General features: G+C 41.8%; 1 protein-coding gene across 2 annotated transcripts in view; it reads right to left on the minus strand.

Moving 5' to 3' along the window:
• The window catches only part of CTNNAL1 (catenin alpha like 1), a 62,947-nt gene that overhangs the window by 14,699 nt on the left and 27,077 nt on the right, over positions 1–21,171 (minus strand). For both annotated transcript variants that reach the window (XM_045081667.1, XM_045081666.1), the window contains exons 5-11: positions 19,756–19,845; positions 18,615–18,785; positions 14,658–14,858; positions 11,958–12,044; positions 8,532–8,690; positions 6,795–6,887; positions 2,867–3,017 (exon numbers count right to left, since the gene is read on the minus strand). In XM_045081667.1, the coding sequence (XP_044937602.1) occupies positions 2,867–3,017; positions 6,795–6,887; positions 8,532–8,690; positions 11,958–12,044; positions 14,658–14,858; positions 18,615–18,785; positions 19,756–19,845 (952 nt within the window). The remainder of the gene's footprint in view (positions 1–2,866; positions 3,018–6,794; positions 6,888–8,531; positions 8,691–11,957; positions 12,045–14,657; positions 14,859–18,614; positions 18,786–19,755; positions 19,846–21,171) is intronic.

The raw sequence follows: 21,171 nt of genomic DNA on the forward strand, positions 1-21,171 counted from the left end.
AATCAACACCACAATTGCACCATCTTTACTGCTCACCTTACCCCTCCAGATAAACCAAGTTCAGGGTTAAACTCAAGAGCCCCTCTCATCTGATGAGGGTACCAAAATGATCTCTTATGAAAACCTGAGAAATGCTGCTGTCATTTTCACTATCCAGAGCTCTTCTGCATCTCTATGAACTAAAGCTAATTTCCCAAGGACAAAAAAGTCTCACTATTTCACTAAAGATGTGCCATATAATTCCCTATTAGAAGTTCCCACAATTAGCTTTTTTGATTCTGGAAGGAGCTCCGCATGGCATGATCAGAAAGATCATGTCCTAGACCCACTGAAAATGAATCACTAACTATTGAAGGATAGGTGATTGGGAGCTAACTACAGGAGCAGGCCTGGGGTATTCTAATCCAAACCCAGTTGTCATCCTCAAACTCTCCCTTACCTCTACACTCAATCACCAAATCCTACCAATATGACCTGCAAAATTCTTCTTCAGTCAGTCCTTTTTTCTCCATTTCTACGATCGTCATCTCATCATCTCTTGTCTGGATAGGTCATTCCCTTGTTTTGAACTCCATGTTCATATTTATATGAACTCTTATTTAACTCATATTTATCCACAAGCATGTTCCTCCTTCTATGCCTCCCCTTTCCGCAAACAGCACCTTATACATCCAGTCTGCCAAGTGATAAGTTAGGCACAGAGCTATGGAACACAGCCACTGGGTAATCTCTGTATACTGAAGCCTAGTCATACTAATTCTAAGATGGTTCAAACAGAGCAAGAGAAATTCAGCCTCTTTGAAGTACAATTTCCAAGCTGTTAGAGGAGGCTTCTTTCAACACTTAGTTATCTAAAATAATCTCAAATTCTAAGCTCTATGACTACATATTCACCATTAAGGGAAAGTGGAGTCTTTCTGATCTGGTCCTTTCTAATATAAAGACCGTAGCTTCCCAGGAGGGTTTGGTAAGAAGGCAGAAATAGATGAAGAGAGAAAGCAGAAAGACAAGTAGTGATTTTTGAGTTCTCAAAACAATCCCAGGAGGCCCTATTGTGAAATTTGCATGTCTCAGGGTAAGAGGGACAATGACCTAGCTCTGAGTCCCTTTCTCATTGCTTACCATGTTATTTGCTTTAATTGGTTGGTTAAACTATTCTTGCAAACATATTTGATAATTCTTCTAGTAATGAGAGTCAAGATACTCAGAGCAGAACAAAGGTAGCTAGAATACAGCAAAGGCTTTTCAATAATAGCTGTAACATGAGTTATAACAGTAGCAGAGAGAAATCAGGATCTGAAGAATACACTGTGTCCTTTGTATGGAAAGTAGTGGACAGGTGCAAGGTAATAGGCAGGCTTGTCGTAATAATTGTACAGAACAGGAAAAACAACACTGTGACACTGGACTCAAGCCAATCAATAATTGCTCACCCAGAGCTGAACATCTTTGTCAGAAAAGCTATTCTTATGAGCTTACTGATAAAGGTCAGGACAAAGAAAGGAAGTACAAGAAATCAACCACCTCCATCTCAGTTAACTCCACTTAAGGATCCTTCTGAACAGCAAGATTCTTCTCCAGTTCAACAATGGATGTGTCATTGATGGAGGCAACAGCTCCCCACCTACGAAGCCCTAAAGAAGCCCTGATTTTTTTGAGGATATGTTACCTAAACCCAAAGAGGAGACCATTTTAATAACATCCAGCTTGAGAGTAAAAGAAACCAGAGACCATGTGGCCCAAACATAAGTACAGGGTTTTCCTGTTTCAGTTCTCATCTATCTGTAGTGGGTGCTCGTGCTGAGAAAGATGGGGAAGTCACTTTCTTCATTTCCTAAACACATCCTACAGTCAAATGACCTTCTTCAGACATGAATCAACATTATCACTCTACCTTTTAATATATGAAAACTGCCTCACATGAAAATCCACATGCTTATACTTTATAAAAGCATCAAAAGGATTAGCCATTTAGACTAGCTATCACAGAAAACTTTAAATGTAAAAGCATGGTAAACATTTATTATACTTCACAAATTTGCATATACTTATAAAGTCTATCTAATTTCTTGATTTTAAAAAGCAAATCAGCAATTATCCTAAATAGGTATTTTTTAAAATATGAAATGTTTAGATGTTCAAGTCAACAAAAATAAATGTGTAATTTGATGTTATTGTGGCTTTAAGGACATTTTATTAAAAAAAAAAAGCATGCTTGATGCTAATAGAAGCCATTCAAAGGGGGAAAATACATGAAAACACATAAATATAAATAAGAGGACACACAATACAATGGAAAATAAACAAAAGTCCCTGTTATTAAAATAAAGAATAAAAATGATGTCTTCCTATACATTGTATAGTGCTATTCTACATGTTGTAGAAATACCAATGAACTTACCCATCACAGGAAATTTTCCAAGATTATGTAGTCATCAAGAAAGAGATTCCATCCAAGTGGAAGGAAAGCAATTCAAAAATCAAATAACTACATTCATTTCATTAGTAGAATTAGTAGAAGTTAGTAGAATTAAATCAGAGAATAATTCTATTACAGAAGAGCTTTTGTACTAAAACAAAAGAACAATTAAGATAAAATATAGAATGACTGAATTTCAATAGGAAAACTAGAATATTAATATTAATTCAAAGACATCTACTATACTGTTGTACAATAAATCATACTGCTTACATACTACAATAAAGAAGGACACACAACATTTTCACAATTTCTCTGTGGAAGATATGTTACTATAAAAATAACCCACTGGGTTATTATAATTCATTTTGCAACTGAGGTCTGACATTAAAACTAATAGAGCTAATTAAAATATTACTATATCTAAATATGTGGACCATTTCTCACCTCGTCTTCCTTCAAACACGTCATTAATTTCTCTTAGCAGTGTTGACATGTCACCAATTTGGGATTCCCAAGCTTCACAAAATACGTCTAGATTTTCTTTAGCAATTTTACTAGATGGATGCAATGTCAATGTTTCAGCAGCAGAAATTATCTAATGAAATACAACAAACACAGGTATCCATTTCAAAATCTTAGCTCTCAACATTATATTGGAGACCAAACTTAAATCTGTACTGTCCAACTCAACAAACAACGATGAAGTGCCTTCCACACCTAAGCCCCATGTTGGCCAACATGGAGATACATGGAACAAAACTTTTTTTTTTAATGTGATCCACAAATAAACAGCATGCATCATCATATACAAATCTTTATTCAGGGAGCAGTGGTCTTTATTTCAGGAAAAGTGTTTCAACAGTTATTTCCACAGCAGAATTCAAAGAGTTATAGTCAGGCTGGAAAGAGTATAGTGCGCACTGTCGCACAAGAGACAGGGCCATGGCTGTGGCAGCAGGGGCCACAGTGTAATGGCGCTGGTGGAGGTAGGAGGCGTGGGAGTGGTAGGAGTAGTGACAGTGGTAGGCTGCTAGTAGTACTGGCACTGGCAGGAGTGGTAACATACACACATACCCGCGAGTACACGGCAGATACCTTCTAGAGATAGTGTCTTAGAGGTCTGATGTACATTAGTATTAATCTTCGGAAACACACAAAATATATTATTCCCATTACACAGCTAGAGAAACCAAGGCTCCAGTACACAAGTAACTGATACATGGCTCTTCATTCACCTACTCTGTGTCAGGCACTGTACCCATGTTCCAGGAGCTGGGGACGTGGTTGAATGAAACAGACATTTTCATTCAAGATGCCTGTCTCCGTGAAGCTCACATTAAACTGGGGGGAGACACGGGACGCCTGGGTGGCTCAGTTGGTTAAGCAGCTGCCTTCGGCTCAGGTCATGATCCCAGCGTCCTGGAATCAAGTCCCACCTCGGGCTCCCTGCTCAGCAGGGAGCCTGCTTCTCCCTCTGCCTCTGCCTGCCACTCTGTCTGCCTGTGCTCACTCTCTCTGACAAATAAATAAATAAAATCTTAAAAAAAATAACAAAAACTGGGGGGAGACAGATAAATAACATACAAGTAAATGATCAGATACTGTAAATTATGTATAAAAATCCAGGGTAAGGAGGAGAGAGGATGTTAGGCGGTCACGGAAAAGGTGGCATGTGAAGGCAGAGAACTGAAGGAGGCTGGGGGTGGGGAGACAAAGGAACCCTAAGGTGAGTTGTTTGGGATGAGGCGGGGCACCTCTAGCATGTCAAGGATCAGCCAATAGGCCAGGGAGACTGAACCGACAGGAAAAAAAAAGGAAGGTCATCGGAGGCCATGGGATGCGGAACATACACAGTTAGGACTGGACTGGACTGTGAGAGAGGAAGTCACCGGAGGGCTTTCAGAAGACTGATATGGTCCCCGTCACCCTATTTTTAAGGGAATTAGAACTACATGCTCCAACCGCGTGGGCACAGTCACATGAGCACAGGACTTGACAAGCAGGTGGCAGCTTCATGAGCAAAACAAGGTTCCCCATGTTCAGGGAAGGCGGGCACATGGGCTCACCAGAAAACCATGGGCTACATTTCAGGGTGACTCCCCTCTTGACCAGAAGCCACTGTATGGTGTACAAACTGCTCTGCTGTGTCCTAGATAGGACTGAACATGCTAAAGGAAATATAAGGAGGACACAGCTCAAGTAGAGATGTCCAGAAATAAATACAAATTATCCCAGAGGCACGCTCTATTTCCTTAAATGATCCCTTTGCGAAGCAGATGGGAAGGACTAGGAGTAAAAGCTAAGGCTGTGGGAACAAAAACGCTTCTCAGGTTACGGAAGTTGCCAACAGGCTCTATCACCATCCTGGGGAAGAAAGTGTGGTTATTCCTAATATCCCTGTCACATTAAAAACAGTAAGCAGAGAATCACAGCCACATAGCAAGCACGGCTTCAGAATAGCAAGAGCTGAATGCCTAGGCAGCGGAGTCCAACTCTTTAATTCAGATGAAATATATTGAAAGCCAAGACAAACAGGATGAACCTCAAGTAGAGATGTAAATATTAAAGCCTTGGTTTCTCCTAATAAGCAGAGATCCTCTGGTTATAATAAAATGTTCAGCAGATGATCATTGCTAAGGATCACTAGTATACTTCCTCCTTCCGTGATAAGCCTTTGACACTGTTCTCTACAGGAAAGCACACATCCCTCCAACATTCCACATGCTTCTGCTGGAGGACACAGGCCACCACCACTCTATGGTGTTGCTGTTCTCAACTCTAAATCCAAGGGCTCTACTAGTAATGGAGTTAGGAGTATCATCCTTTGGCACGACAGATAAGAACACCTAGTAAATTGTATTTTGGAGCTTAGACCTAAAAAAGAAAGAAGCCCCTCGCTTTTCTCTTTAGATTAATTTGACAGGGATAGTACTAAATGGGATATCAATTTTTTAAAGGTTCTGGAAAATTATAAGGACAAAGTAGTATTTCAGAAAATTCAGAAAAAAATCTAATTCTTCCAAAGAAGCTCAAGAACTTTCATTTCTACATATTCCCATGTAGTCATTTTCTATTTTTTTTTTTAAGATTTTTTTATTTTTAGAGAGCAAGAGGGAGCATGAGCAGGAGGGGCAGAAGGAGAAGAAGAGAGAGAATCCCCAATATGGGGCTTGATCTCACGAACCTGAGATCATGACCTGAGCCAAAACCAAGAGTTGGATACTCAACTGAATGAGCCACCCAAGCATCCCTCATTTTCTTATCTATGTACATTTTACATAGTATCAATTGTAGTAAGTATACAATCTGTATCCTGCTTTTATCATCTAACATTTTAACAATATATTTTTCAATGTTGCTAATTCTAGTTATCATTATCATGCTAAGGTCATAATGTACTATTTATCTAACTTAAGAGAACTATTTTGGTTCCAACTGAATCTTATTATAAGTAATGAGGGAACAAATATTGCTTTAGTTTCTGTTTGTCTAATTTTCCCTATGTCCTTGGGAATCCTAGGTCAAAACACATAAATATTTTTATGGCTTGGTCCATAACAGTAACTTTTTTTTAATTAAAGATTTTATTTTTGGGGGGACTCCTGCTCAGTCAGTTAAGCGTCTGCCTTTAGCTCGGGTCATGATCCCAGGGCCCTGCGATTGAGGTCTGCATCTGGCTCCCTGCTCAGCAAGAAGCCTGCTTCTCCCTCTGTCTGCTGCTCCTGCTGCTTATGCTCTCTCTCTGACAAATAAATAAATCTTTAAAAAAAAATTTTATTTTTTTGTTTTTATTTATTTATTTGAGAGAGAGAGAGAGCATGAGTCAGGGAGACGGGCAGAAGGAGAGGGAGAAGCAGACTCCCCACTGAATAGGAAGCCCAAAGTGGGGTTCAATCCCAGAACCCTGAGATCATGACCTGAGCCGAAGGCAAACACTTAATTCACTGAGCCAGCCAGGTGCCTCTAAGATTTTATTTAAGTAATCTCTATACCCAATGCAGGGCCGGAAATCACAACCCCAAGACCAAGAGTGCACACTCATACTCCACTGCCTAAGCCAGCCAGACGCCCCGGTAAATTACTTTTCAAATATGTCATTACAACTTTCACTGCCAACAGATTCATTGAAAATAAATATAAACCAGGAGATCAATTAAATGGGTCAATCTCCAGTTTCGCAGATGAGCAGCATCAGTGTGAACGACAGCTATGTTCTGGCACACTATCCATGACAATGCCATTTCCTTCATTACTCTCAGGAGAATTGACCTCGAGTTATGCAGAACCACGTACATCTTCCTTCCACACAATTTGCTATGATACTCAGACAAGACATAATAAAAAGAAATGATCTGCTATTGACCATACATACCTGTTGGCCAGTCACCTGAAATGTTTCCTCTGCATGTATACAGGTTATTTCAAGAGGTTCTGTCCCAGATATATGCCGTAACAATCGACAGACCTATGAGACAACATTTGAACTGAGGGTATAATACTTAAGACTGGAGTTAACAGTACTGTTTGGTATACTTGAGAGTTGCTAAGAGAGTAGGTCTTACAAGTTCCCATCACAAGGAAAAACGATTTTCTGTGACTATATGAGGGCGATGGATGTTAAACCAAATTTACTGTGGTGATCATTTCAAAATATATATATATATGAGATCATTATGTGTATACCTTAAACTTACAGGATGTTATATGTCAATTATACCTTTAAAAAACTATTTTAAAAAACATAATCATCAAATCTGTTTTAAAGATTTTATTTATTTATTTGACAGCCAGAGATCACAAGTAGGCAGAGAGGTAGGCAGAGAGAGAGGAAGAGGAGCAAGCTTCCCGCTGAGTGGAAAGCCTGATGTAGGGCTCGATCCCAGGACCCTGGAATCAAGACCTGAGCTGAAGGCAGAGGCTTTAACACACTGAGCCATCCAGGTGCCCCACCAAATCTATTTTAGAACAGAGATGTATCTACAGTCATTTTAAGAATGCTCCCTAGCAGTTTTCATGTGTAAACAAGTAACGGAGAGGAAGCTAGTCCACTTAGTCTAAGGACTCCTCTAACTGCTAGTCTTTGCGATTTGGTGAGCCAGGCACAGCAGGTAACATGGAGACAGCTCTGTGGTTCCTATCTGTGCATTTACATACATGTTGGCTATATACCTCATACGCACAAGTTATACACAAGTTAAGTATATATTTTTTTACTAAGAGATATCTGGTGTTTTCAGTAAGTGGCAGGCTTAGAATATCAATTAATAACTGAAATTACAGCAAAAGTGACAGGTGAAATCCCAGTAACACCCAGAAAGGTCTGGGCAGAACAGAAGAGGTTCAGAGGAGGAACACTGGGCTGAATGTCTTTTCTCTGTCCATCCACATCCACTTTCCTTCCTTCCCAAACTGCTTTATGCCCTGGGACACTGACATTTGTGGTCTCCAGCTCCGTGGGGGCAATGGGAAGGACCAGCAACAGACCAGCAGGAATGCAGAGCCACGGCCTTTATTCTCATGCTCTTTCCCTGCAGGGTTGCCTTGGGCTGTCTCTGTGTCTAGTCCTGAAATCAGAACCTCTCACGGTGGCTTTCTGAAAGACTCTGTGACCTTCCAGTTTCCAGTAACCACTCCTTCTCCCTATGAATTTGGGCCTATCAGCAGTACCAGCTCTATCACTAACCCCAATTACTGCACTCCCACAGTTCCCCTCACACCCTGGCTATTCAGTTGTAAACAGCTCTTCTATTAAAGGCTCTTTAAATTATTCTAATTCAAGTGTGCCATCTCTTTCATGCTGAGACCCCCACAGATTCAAATAGAAACAAGGTCATACAATGTGTCTGCACTGCTCTACTCCAAAGCCTAACCTCTCTGAGAGAATAAGGACAAGAAGATTAATAAGTGCATCTGCGGGTTCCAGCATTTTCTGTTGTTTTGTTTTAGAGGTCAGACTGGTGTTAAGACAGATAAATATTATATCTTAAGATTCCAAAGGAGACAGAGAAAATGCTCATATAAGTTACCCAAAAAAACATATTTGAGTTACTACCCCTAATACAGCTATCATGAAACCACAATTTCTTTAACAAACGAACCGATTACTCACCTCGACAAGCTGCTCTTTCTGTTCAGAGAGTTTACACGCATATTCAGCCAAGCCTTCTAAATTTCCTTCTACTCCAGTAAGTTTTAATGCTTTTAGTACCACATGATCGGCATGGTATTTTAACAGATCTGCTGCCAGCTGGGTTGCTGTCCTATGGAGCTGCAGATGTGGGGGGTGAAGGGTAATGAAAGAAAGACAACAAACAATCTGGTTTTGTCATCAAGTACCTCACAATCCCTTTAAAAACGAAAAAGGAGCAACCTCAATGCGTCCGCACTTGGTGCACTGAAAGGAAAGTGTGCAGCAGAAGCTGCGCAGCACAGGGGAGCCTGTCAGTTCTCCCAGGGTGGGAGAGACATGGACATCTTTGAGTTTCCTCCTGTGCGTAGAACTGTTGTCTGCAGAAGACGAGCTGCTCGGCTGCTGTGGCGTGGCGGGGCCCTTTTTATCCTGCTATTCACCAACTCTTGGCCACGCAGCTGCTCTCTTACTTAAAAAATGCTCCCTTTGGGGCACCTGGGTGGCTCCGTGGTTAAAGCCTCTGCCTTCGGCTCAGGTCATGATCCCAGGGTCCTGGGATCGAGCCTCACATCGGGCGCTCTGCTCAGCAGGGAGCCTGCCTCCTCTTCCTCTCTCTCTGCCTGCCTCTCTGCCTACTTGTGATCCGTCTGTCAAATAAATAAAAATCTTAAAAAAAAAAAATGCTCCCACTACTCTAGAGGTTAGTAGGCAACACACCAGTATTAAGAGGACGGTATTCAGATACTAGGAGGAAAGGCAAATGGCAGTTCATGATCAGTAAGATTCTTCAATAGACTTTTGAAAAGGTCTTGATGTGAGAGTCAATCTGTTAGGGATTCAACAGAATTTTATGAGATACCCAGATCATGGAAGACACTGTACTAGAGGCTGGACATACAGACAAGTAGGACACACTCCCTTCCCTCAGGGGGTTATAGCCCATCTGTAGTTGCTGTCTAGAACTTTACTCCCCAACTCTTGGGTCACAGGATAAATGACAGACAAACCCCGAGGCTATATTTGACTTGGGATGGATCTTAATCACAGCCTACTCTCCGCAGATATCTTTGGGTACTATTAAGTCCAAAATCTTCGTTTCATCCTGCTTTTTGTTTAAAAAAAAAAAAAATGATAAGGCAGGTTATTCTGGGGTTCTCCAGGAAGAGATCATTTTTAATACCACTGTCCTAATGAAAATCTGACTTGAAGGAAGCCTATTGAATGAAGTGATTTTTTTTTTCCTGGAAATAATCCAATGTCAATTCAAATTACAGGACCTTCTAAAAAATTGACAATAGAGTAGTCTGCGTTCACGCAATCAAGTGAGAATAATTACAGTCAGAGACAAAGACATGAAAATGTACTTTCCTTTGGAAACTAAATGCCACATAAGAATTTTAAGAAAATTTATTTAACCATCAGGGCCTTAGAGAATATCTAATGCCAGCCCTTTATTTTACAGACTATGAAAGAGGTCCTTAGAGACTGAGTGACTTGCCCACAGTCACGTAAATCTGAGTGGTTCTAGAGACAACTTACTACCACGCCTAAGGGAGGAAGGATGAATAAGCTCGAAGTTCCGCTCTGGGCAAAGAACTGACCACCCGGCTTTACAGACACTGTCTGCCTTAATCCTTATACAAATTCATTCTAGGCTGATGTTGTTGCACCCATGTCGGAGGTTAGGAAAATGAAGCTGGTGGAAAGCCGCTCAGTCTATTATCAAAGGATTTTCTCCTCATACTGATAGTCAAATTTTAACAATAATTTAGTTAAAGTTGAATAGGCTGGAAAAAATGGATAGGCTTTTTTTTTTTTTAAACCAAAGAAAACCATAACATCCTTCTATGTTTAATAAGATGTTAAAACGAAGGTTTCAGTAGAGGTCCATACTAAGTAAGATGTGAAACAAATCATCATGTATATAATTTATAAAAGAAAACCAAAACCCAATTCCATTCTCTTGAACCCCTGACTGCAAAAATATAAAAGAATAAAGGAATTAGAGATAAGGAAGCTCTGTCTGGACTGCTGACAGGTGTGTTCTGAGCATTACCTCCAGGCACACCCCAGGGTAGAAGGAGCAGGGTGGCCGGGAGTTGCAGTGAGGGGCTCTGATGAACACACTCAATCACCCAGGAGAGACAAAGTCAGCTTAACCAGACCCCAAAGCATTCTGTAAGGGCACCAATTCCAAAGAACTTTCCACCTCCCCCCCTCTTCTCTTTTGGCCTTGAGCCACACTGGCAAAGATCAAGAACTGAAGCTAAGGGCAAGGGGTGGGGGGGCAGAAAGCTGTGAAAAGAGACCAGAGACCACACCTTTCCCAAAAGCCCTCGGTGCGGCTGGGGGCTGGGGAACAGGGATAAGTCCTTAATTGAAGGACTATCAAAATAGCAATTTATACATTGGAGAACTCATTCTAATTTTGGAACTGAGATTTTGTTTCATCACCTAAAGCATGGACTGGCAAACTTACTCTGTAAGGGGCTGCACAGGAAATATTTTAGGGTTTCCAGGCTGCACAGTGTCTACTGCAACTACCCAACTCTGCTGTTGTGAAAAAACAGCAGACAATATGTAAGCACATGGGCAGGACTATGTCTCCCAAAACTTGACTTAAAACAGACAGCCTGGCTGTAGTTGGCAAACATCTGACTTACAGTGACTTTCAATTGCTTTAGAGTGATCAAATGAGTCAGAGATGGCCCAGTTTGGCAGGAAGCAGGGAAATCTCAACCAAAAAAATATTCTTAAAAATCAATTACATTAAGGTTATACTTTATATGCAGCAAAACGTACCAAAGGTACAGTGTGATGAGTTTTGACATCTGTATCTATGTAACCATCACCACAATCAATATTCCATACATTTGCTTTATCCCCCAAAGTTCTCCCATGCCTCCTAGTAAATATCCCCCAACTTCTGATCCCAGGCAGCCACTGATTTGGTTTCCATCACTATACATTAGTTTTGCCTTTTCTAGAATTTCCTCTAAATGGAATTACATATATACACATCCACTCACACACAAACACACACTCGTTGGTGTCTGACCTCTTTCAGTGTTACGTTTTAGTGATTTATCCACATGATTACCTGTATCCATATTGTTTCTCTTCATTGCTGAATAATACTTGTTATAGTCATACCAAAATTAATTCATCGATTCCTCTGTGGATGGAAACTTAGACTATTTCTAGTTTGGGGCTATCATAAATAAAGGTGTTATGAACATCTACATACAAGCTTTGAGAAGGATGGCACGAAAAAAACAGTGGCTTTAAAATGGAAAACCATCTTCTAGACACACAGACATAGTAATACTAATGCACTTCATACATACTATGTCACATGAAAATTAGCAAAGGTTTAAAAGGGGCTAAATTTCAAACTATACTTACTTCTTTCTTGAGTTCATTGAGACTGTGACTGATTTTCAATACAGCAAGTTCTAGTTCTTCAGCAATACTTTTTGTTTTCTTGTTTTGCTAAAAATTAAAAAATATACATATATATAGTTACCTCATCTTTTTAATCTGGCAATTCCTATTTTATTTAACTACAAATTATAATAAATGTTTAATATCATTCTGTGAATTATAAAAGTAGGTTTTAAAAATTCACCTATTTATGGTTAGAATGGAAAATAGAATTTTAACTCTCTAGTTATATTTTCCCATTCTAACTATAATAAGATAAATTTTTAAAATCTCATTTCTTTAAAAAATTTATCATGTCTAAAATGAATCTATTTTATCTTCTGCCCAGAATGCTCATCTCTTTGCTTTTAATGGAGTTAAAAATTAAAATCCTATTTACCTTTAACTCTCTATATAAATGTCTCCTTCTCAGAAAGGCCTTTTCAGATCACATAAACTAGGCCCTCTTCTTACCCATTCTAATCTTTCTCTAAGTAATCTAGTTTGCAATTACATACTTACTCTTTTAATTTTTTCTGTTTAAACTTGATCTTCCCCACTAGGCTCTGGTAAGCTCCAGGAAGGCTGGGATCACATTTATTTTGGTCACTCATGAATACACAATACCTGACACAGCAAATGGAAGGTAGTAGGTACTCCGTTCTTTGAACAGATAAATCTAAGTCAAATGTCACTATCTTCAAGCAGTCTTCTTGATTCATCTCCCTAAATATAAATTTGCTCTCCTTCAAATCGCCACAACACACAGTCTGTACCTCTGTTAGGACACCTACAAAACTTTCTGTACTTGTCTGACCCCTTCCCACACTTTTCTCCATTGCAAAATTCTTGCAGGCGAAGAATTTATCTTGTTCACCTTTAGATTTCTGGTGCCTGGCATATAAAACGTACTCAGTAACAACAAAAATGAATGAACGAACAATAATACATCTGGCATGCCAACTCAGAGATCTGAGCGCTTGTGAAATATGAGAAAGGTGCTAACTGCAAATTTAAGTTTTGACAGACTCGGACAGAGAGCATTTCCTCTTTATGTTGACTTCTTCTGTTGATGCTTGGGGTTAAAATTTAACACTGAAACAATCCATGCTTCAGGTTAGATATCACATAGATATTTCGAAGTAATCACAAAATGTTGTTTTTAGCCCTGACAACTCTCTACTCTAGGTTAATTTCCCATTGGTATGACCATTTGCTCTGTTGCAGTTCCAAGGAATAGGAGAAAAATCTTGATTTATATCTACTCTACCTTCATAAACCAATCTCTTTACACAAAAGTCAACTGCTCCTTCATTTGCTGTTCTCAGCCACATTCACCCCTCGGTCTTTACTGCCAAAGCTTTTATTCATAGGTGCCAGATTTGTTCCATCTATGCTTATGTTGTAAATCACATTAAATACTCTTTTTTACATAACCTAGGTCAAAGAAATAAATAAACCCTGTGGGAGCGAGAGTCTCAAGCCTCTATCTCTCCATTATGTAACCATTCTCTACAAGAGTCTGGATACAAGCTCTCTGTGCTATCCCACTCTGTCCGTCCTTTTTTTTTTTTTAAGGATTTTTTTTTTAATTTATTTGACAGAGAGAGATCACAAGTAGACAGAGAGAGACAAGCAGGCAGAGAGAGAGAGAGAAGCAGGCTCCCTACTGAGCAGAGAGCCTGATGCGGGACTCGATCCCAGGACCCTGAGATCATGACCTGAGCCGAAGGCAGAGGCTTAACCCACTGAGCCACCCAGGTGCCCTTTTTTATTTTTTAAGTAAATTCTATGCCACATATGGGGTTCGAACTCATGACACCAAGATCAAGAGTCGCATGCTCTCCCATAAGCCAGTCAGGTGCCCCCAGCTCTGCCCATCTTTACCATTCCTGCCCACATAACCTCCCAGGCTGTATACATGCCAGTCTATTTTGAATGGCTGCTCAAAATCTTACACCAGGAATCAGTACAAGTGTGGAACATCTTCTACCTGCTTGCTGGATCTATCCTTGTCTTCACTGCGTCTAGACTTCAAAAGGTTGTCTAAACTGTTGTGTCCGTAGGGGCGCCTGGGCGGCTCAGTTGGTTAAGTGTTTGACTCTTGATTCGCGCTCAGGTCATGATCTCAGGGTTGTGAGATCGAGCCCCACCTCAAGCTCCCTACTGGGTTTGGAGCCAACTTAAGATTCTCTCTCTCCCTATCTCTACCCACCCACCCTTCTCTCCTTCTCTAAAAATAAATAAATAATATAATAAATTGTGTGTGTAAATGCAGTGTCCTCAGAGTTAAGCACTGTACACGTGTAAATGGCTCTGCCAATAAGACTCAGGGGACAAGAACCTCTAGGTCAGAAGCATTTGGGGGAGGAATTTTCCAGAGGTGAGTTTGCTGGACAAGTGGAGATGACGGGATGAACTCGTGGTAGTGACGGTGGTACAGAATCCAGGATAGCAAGCCAGGTGAGAAACTGAGAAACGACAGGTCTAGAAATGTCAAGTACCATGAGCGCAGGACAGGAAAGATGCTCTGGGCCAAGAGGGAGGGAGAAAAGGGATAAGACATCCTGCCCCACTCCAGACCTCCTTCATACTCCTGGTGATTATGCTAGCTTCCACGGTTCTCAGAGATTTAGGGAAGAGCTACCCTGTAGGGTTTACTCTGACAAAAAGGGCTCTTACACTCTGAATCCACATGGACAGTAACTGCTGCAGGTCCAGTCTCGCCTGAGTTGACAGTTCCAAGATGCGTTCCCTGCGCTCGTGGCTGGTGTAGGCAGAATCAGTGAAGTCCTCGGTGCGCTCCAAGATGACTTCCAGAGTCGCAAAAAGACTCTCTTTCGACTGAAAATAAAGATTCTCCCGAAGAGCTTCAATATTCATCTGAGAATGAAAAGGATATCCATCTCCATGAGTCAATATTCCCACCTAACCAAACACGCTGTAACTTCTAGCAGTGCCCAGAGAGACGCTAGCAATTTCCTTCCCTGTCTGAGGGCTTGGGGGAAATACAGCCTCCAGCGATGACTCTGTTCTCCAGGACACATTGCTCAGGAGCCACCACCGGCCACGCAGAGATTCACTGCAACAGCTGCCAACACAACACTCCTATGAAATCAGTAAATACTGAGGCAGAAAAGCATGATCATGTAGCAACCGGCAGGAAAAATGAACCCGCCCGCAGGTAGAGAATCTGCATCTGTGAAATGCTGAGGCAAAGTCCTGAAAGACTTGTTACACCCAAATCTGAACTTGTGCTGAGCCCAGGGGCCAGGGTGTGGAGGATGTGGGTATGGGAAGGGCTGGGAAAGGCACCAGTTTTCCCTTCCTTAATTCAGCAAAACTCTCCAAGTCCCGAATTGATCTCCCAACATTTTGTTGTACACCGGACAGCACCTCTCTACCAGCATCATCTTTCTGAAATGCAAAGCTTCTGCTAGTGCTACCTCCCTTTAAGTAACTCCTCACCACCTATACAATTAAGCTCAAATTTCTACCGCATAACACCAAATCGTCTAGGGTCTTGATTTTATAGATCTTCCTGACAGTATGTCTCACCACCTCCCAAGTTCCCAAACAACCTGTCACTTCAGCCATCCTGTGCTCAGAGTTGCCCACACATGTGACAGACATGTGTTCTCTGGCACGTCTCTCTCTCAGGGGTCTAACTGACACTATGACACTACAGCTATATCTAACCTCCAGCCTGTGAGGTGTTGTAAAAATACCTTGGGCCAAGAGGCAATCAGTGGTGATGACCAGGACTGGCTCACACTGAATGTGAGGATAAGAATAGTTTACAGCACAGATTGCATGGAGCACTGGGTGTGGTGAAAAAATAATGATACTGTTATGCTGAAAATAAATAAATGAAAAAAAAAAAAGAAAATTCAAAAAAAAAAAAATAGCTTACAGCAACTGCCTTTGGTTTAGGTCAGGATCCTGGGATCCCAGGATAGAGTCCTGCATCAGGCTCCCTGTTCGGCAGGGAGTCTACTTCTCCCTCTGACCTTATCCCTTCTCATGCTCTCTCTCAAATTAAGGGGAAAAAAAAGGTAAGGGGTGCCTGGGTGGCTCAGTTATCAAGCACCTGCCTTTGGCTCAGATCATGGTCCGAGAGTCCTGAGATCGAGCCCCACACTGGGCTCCATGCTCAACAGGGGACCTGCTTCTCCCCCTCACACTCCCCCCATTCCTGTTCTCTCTCTTGTTGCGTCTCTATCAAATAAATAAACAAAATCTTTTTTTAAAAAAGTTAAAAAAGAAAAAAGAATAGCTTACATTTGTTTAGCACTTTAAAGTCCTTTCACAAACATAGACTCAAGTTAATCCTCGCATCTGACCCATTTTCACAGGACCCATGAAAATACCAAGATTTGGGAGGGTCAAGAGGCCACAGCGGGGCCTGCTTCCCCTTCTTCTCTTGGCCCAAGGTGTAACAGTAACCACCCCATTCAAGGTAGACAGCAATTTTTTTTTTTAAGATTTATTTATTTATTTATTTGACAGAGAGAGAGATCACAAGTAGGCATAGAGGCAGGCAGAGAGAGAGAGAGGAGGAAGCAGGCTCCCTGCTGAGCAGAGTGCATGATGTGGAACTCAATCCCAGGACCCTGAGATCATGACCTGAGCCGCAGGTAGCGGCCCAACCCACTGAGCCACCTAGGTTCCCAGACAGCATTTTTTTTAAAGATAGGAAAGAACATGGATAAAAGTCAGGTATGGAACTGACAAGGAACATCTGAGAATTTAGAATTGAAACAATTACAATATAAAAATCAGTCATGTTGACCACACACCATTTATGTTAAGGTTTTTGGTTCTCCCCTTTGAAAGAGCATACACATGCTTTTAAACAGCAACTGAGTAATTTTTTCAAAAGCCATTCATTTATACGGTTTCCTAAAATTTGTCCATACATTCCCAGTACAGATATCCAGTTTCCATCTACAGATCATACTCTCCACCAGTAATAATGGTTAAGATGCCAACAAGATGCCCAGTGACAGGGAGACAGAGTCTCTATTCCTCATAGCTCTGTCCTCCAGAACACCCGATGCTGAAGGATCAGCAGCCAGAGCGTCCAGAGCAGCTGGCAGCAGCTACAGGCGCAGCACTGCCCGAGTTAACCTGGAACCCAACTTGGCACCAGAAAGCAACAGACTTGGCTCTAGGCCTATTCGTTTCCCTAATTGTCCTTTAACCCTTGAGAAAACATCTCCCCCCTCAGCCTTTATTAAAAAAAACAGATTAGAAAAATAATCTCTAAAATCCCTTAGGTAATAAAAACTCTCAAAACAATGACTGGTCTTTGTAGCTTCTTTCCCCTCAGGAAGAGATGTAGGGCAGGGCCGGCTGCGACAAGCAAACCCACAGGCACAAACTGCAAGGTCATGGACTTTGGGATTAGCGAGTCCGGGTTCTAAAGAAGGGTTTCACCGGGGACTACACCTTTCCTCCTCAGAAACACAGTGATAAGAGTACCCACCTAACAGGGAAGTTAATGATTAAATTAGATACTATTCATGAAGACAATGACCCCTAAAAATAACTGGCCTTTCCATGACTTTGTTTCACCCCATATTCCAACCTAAGGAGGAGTTAAAAAGATGGAAGGGATGTTATCCTCGCTGCAGCCCTGGCCTATTAGATGACTTCCAAGGGCCCTATTTTTCCCAGTTGTTAAATGAGAGGTTGTACAAAATGACTCCCTACGGTCCTCCTCAGTCAGACCCTGCTCTGACCCAGAGAGCACCTTCCCCAGCTCTCTGACTTCCCATGAGAAGCTCTGCCCAAAAATGGTGGGGATTCTGTGTCAGACTGCCTGGGTTCAAATCCTGGCTCTGGCACTTCCTTGCTGGCAAATTACTTAATCTCTATTTCTCAGTCTCCTCAACAGAAGAGCAGCAATAAAATTTTATAGGTACACACATGTAAAGCATTCAGAACAGGGTTGGCACAGAGTAAATGCTCAACAGTACACATTAGCATGAATTAGTGTTCATTCTAGGTTTGTTTGTGTTTTTCTAAGATTTTATTTATTTATTTGACAGACAGAGATCACAAGTGGGCAGAGAGGCAGGCAGAGAGAGAGGGGGAAGCAGGCTCCCCACTGAGCAGAGAGCCCGATGCAGGGCTCAATCCCAGAACCCTGGGATCATGACCTGAGCCGAAGGCAGAGGCTTAACCCACTGAGCCATCCAGGCATCCCCATTCTAGGTTTTAATTAACATTAACACTATTACTATTACAAGAGTCTCCAAGTCTCCACCGTGGAGCTCAGGGAAGAGCAGGGATTCCAAAAGAAATGATTTGCTGTCTGTCATCAGCCTCGGAAAGCTCAGCACTGCTGATTGGGCAGGGAACACCTTTCTGTACAGAGGACAGGAGGCTCCCGAAGCATGCAGTGACACAGGGCCGGGGGAGCTACTATAACCCCAGCCCAACGATCTCCATACAGACGACGCTAAACCAAATGCTACCGAATACTAAGTTTACACAGAGTGGCACTGTCTTGAAGAAAAGTATCTGCTTTTGTGAAGCATCTGTTCTAAAAGATTACACCAACACATGCATACTACATCTAGAGCTGTTCCTCTGATACGGAAAGAAAAAAATATATCTTCTCCCCATTCTTACCTTGAATTCTTTAATTCCAGTAAAAATACTGACAGATGAAATGTCAGTCTCTCCACCTGGTTTGCAGTCAGTCACGATTTCTATCACCTTATCTAACGCCACTTTCATTCGGTTAAATACTCCTTCTTTGTTTTTGTGGGCTGATTCGCAGTTGGGATGCCTGAGACATGTCTTCAAAACAATTGAGAATGTTTATTTTCAGACTGGGCCCATACCATAATACACAAAATCTGACAGAGAACTTGTCATGCTAATAAAAATGATTCTTTACCAAAATCTCCCGGGTCCCTGGCTCACCCAGCTGCTTCTCCTCACTAAAAGTGGAAGCAGGATGAGTAAAAAGCGATAGCAAGGTTAAGTGAAAAAGGCAGAGTGCAAAACTGTATCTTTATGCTTCAATAAGATTACTTAAAATGGGGGGGGGGGGGACTATCTTCATCATGATTAAAACTATTTTTAAATGTTGCCTTCCAGGTGTGAAAACTAAAAAAGAGCGGGAACACATGACCACATGTTCTATGGCAGCGGACATATCTTTGACTTTGGAAAATGGTGTGAATGAAAGCTGCTCAGGGGCCTGGACGTGATCAGAGCCTTGCCAGCCCAGGGTAAACACCATGAGCCGAAACCACGACTCTAAACAAGCGGCTCCTGAGCGGCGGACGACTCTCCTCTCGGACTGCACCGCGTCGCTGGCCAGATGCGGTGCGGAGTCACCAGCACTTGACTGACGACTTCGCTAAAAGTAGCAAAAGCAATCAGAGGTGCGGATTTACACACTATACAAATTAAAGGCTGGATTACTACTCCACTGTTACTTAACAGATTCTAAGTCTCCTCGCTGTGTCGGGAGTACACGTGCGGGCTCCCCGATGACACCGGCACCCCTGCAGGCAGGGACCCTGCGTCACACGCCCTGACTTGGCACCTCCATGCCACCCTCCGCAGTGGGGGCGCTCAGGCAGCAGGGACTCGCGGACTGACTGCTGTCTGCAGGGCGGGCAGGAGTTGGCCCTCTTGCTGAAAGGTAACTGGGATTTGACTGCAGTAGCCTATGTTCCAATGTGTAACTGTAATCTCTTTAAAAAATGTAAAACATAAATTGGAGGCGTATAAGCGGGTAAAACAAAAGCGCCCCTACCTTTGAGGCTGTGAGAAGCATCATTGTACACTTTTCAAGAACTGCCCTGGCTGCTGCCATTTTTGCCTTTTTCTTCTCGTCTTTCAGATCCTAAAAATGAAATAAAGCCACTGAGCCGTCTAGGATCCTGTAAATAACTTCTTGAAAATTCATTTATGCAACAAGAATCAATTGAGTAACATTGTTTAAAAAGTGACAAAGTAAAAAAAAAAAAAAACAGGATAAAGTTTTATAAAATGCCAGCGCTTTGATCTAAATCCATCAACACAGTGTATGGAAAGAAACAGGTGCCCTTACTGAGGGCGGAGAGCCAGGACCTGAGACGGAGCAGGGGGGTGATGCCTGGCACCCCGCACTCTGGTGGCCTACACACTGACGATCTCGTGCCCACACCAAAATCCTTCCCTCCTGACCGGAAACAACCTTCTTATTCTTTACTCCATTAAGAGCGACCTATTTATCAAGCATTTGTACGCTATTATTTCCTTTAATTAGATATTTAGATGTCAACACTTTCAGAGACCATGTCTGGTTAAACTTAACCAATATGCTGTTCTAAAATTTTTTTTTTAAGATTTTATTTATTTATTTTATTTATTTATTTGAGAGAGAGAGCACAAGCAGGGGGAGTGGGAGAGAAAGACGGAGGCTTCCCCAAGAGCTGGGAGCCTGATGTGGGGCTTGATCCCAGAACCCTAGGATCATGACCTGAGTCGAAGGCAGGGCCTTAATGACTGAGCCACCCAGGCGCCCTGCTCTGAAATAGTCTTAAGATGTTTTCGGGTCTCTCATTTTCTCCAACTGGATTATGAAGTCTGAAGCAGGCGCCGTGCTTTGAATTTTTTCTTTTAGTTTCTCTTCATAGAGCCCTTGATAGGATGTATGCTATTACAGAAAGTACCTAAGTGCTGTGATCAAATCTAGAACTAAACACTCTTATAATAATTTGGTCACAGCCATCTAAATCAGAGGTCAGCAGCCATTTTCAACAAAAGGCCAGATAACAAAGTTTTCAGGTTTTCTGGGACAGAGAGTCTGCAACAACTAGTTCAGCCACTGCAGTGTGAAAGCCACACTGAGACAGTCCGTAAACAAGCTAACATGCCTGTGTCCCAATAAAACCTAACTACAGACACTGAAATTTGAATTACACAAGATTTTCACCAGTCGCATTAGTCAGTCTTCCCATTTGTGGGTTGTAGGCCATGCATAACACCATCTATTATACAGTAATAACAAATGAACGAAAAAAATCTGTTAGAGGGCTAGTCAACAGGACAAAAAGAGGTGTTCATAAAACCAGGCGAATACCCATCTTCCAATTCCAGCCACAACCAGGAAAGTTCATGGCCAACATGATAGTCTATAGGACTGTTCCAAAAATCTGAAGAGGTCCCTTATTACATATCTAACTTG

Source organism: Mustela putorius, unplaced genomic scaffold (genome assembly GCF_011764305.1).
Source record: "Mustela putorius furo isolate JIRA1106 unplaced genomic scaffold, ASM1176430v1.1 tig00000580_pilon_pilon_pilon, whole genome shotgun sequence".
Taxonomy (NCBI): Eukaryota; Metazoa; Chordata; class Mammalia; order Carnivora; family Mustelidae; genus Mustela; species Mustela putorius.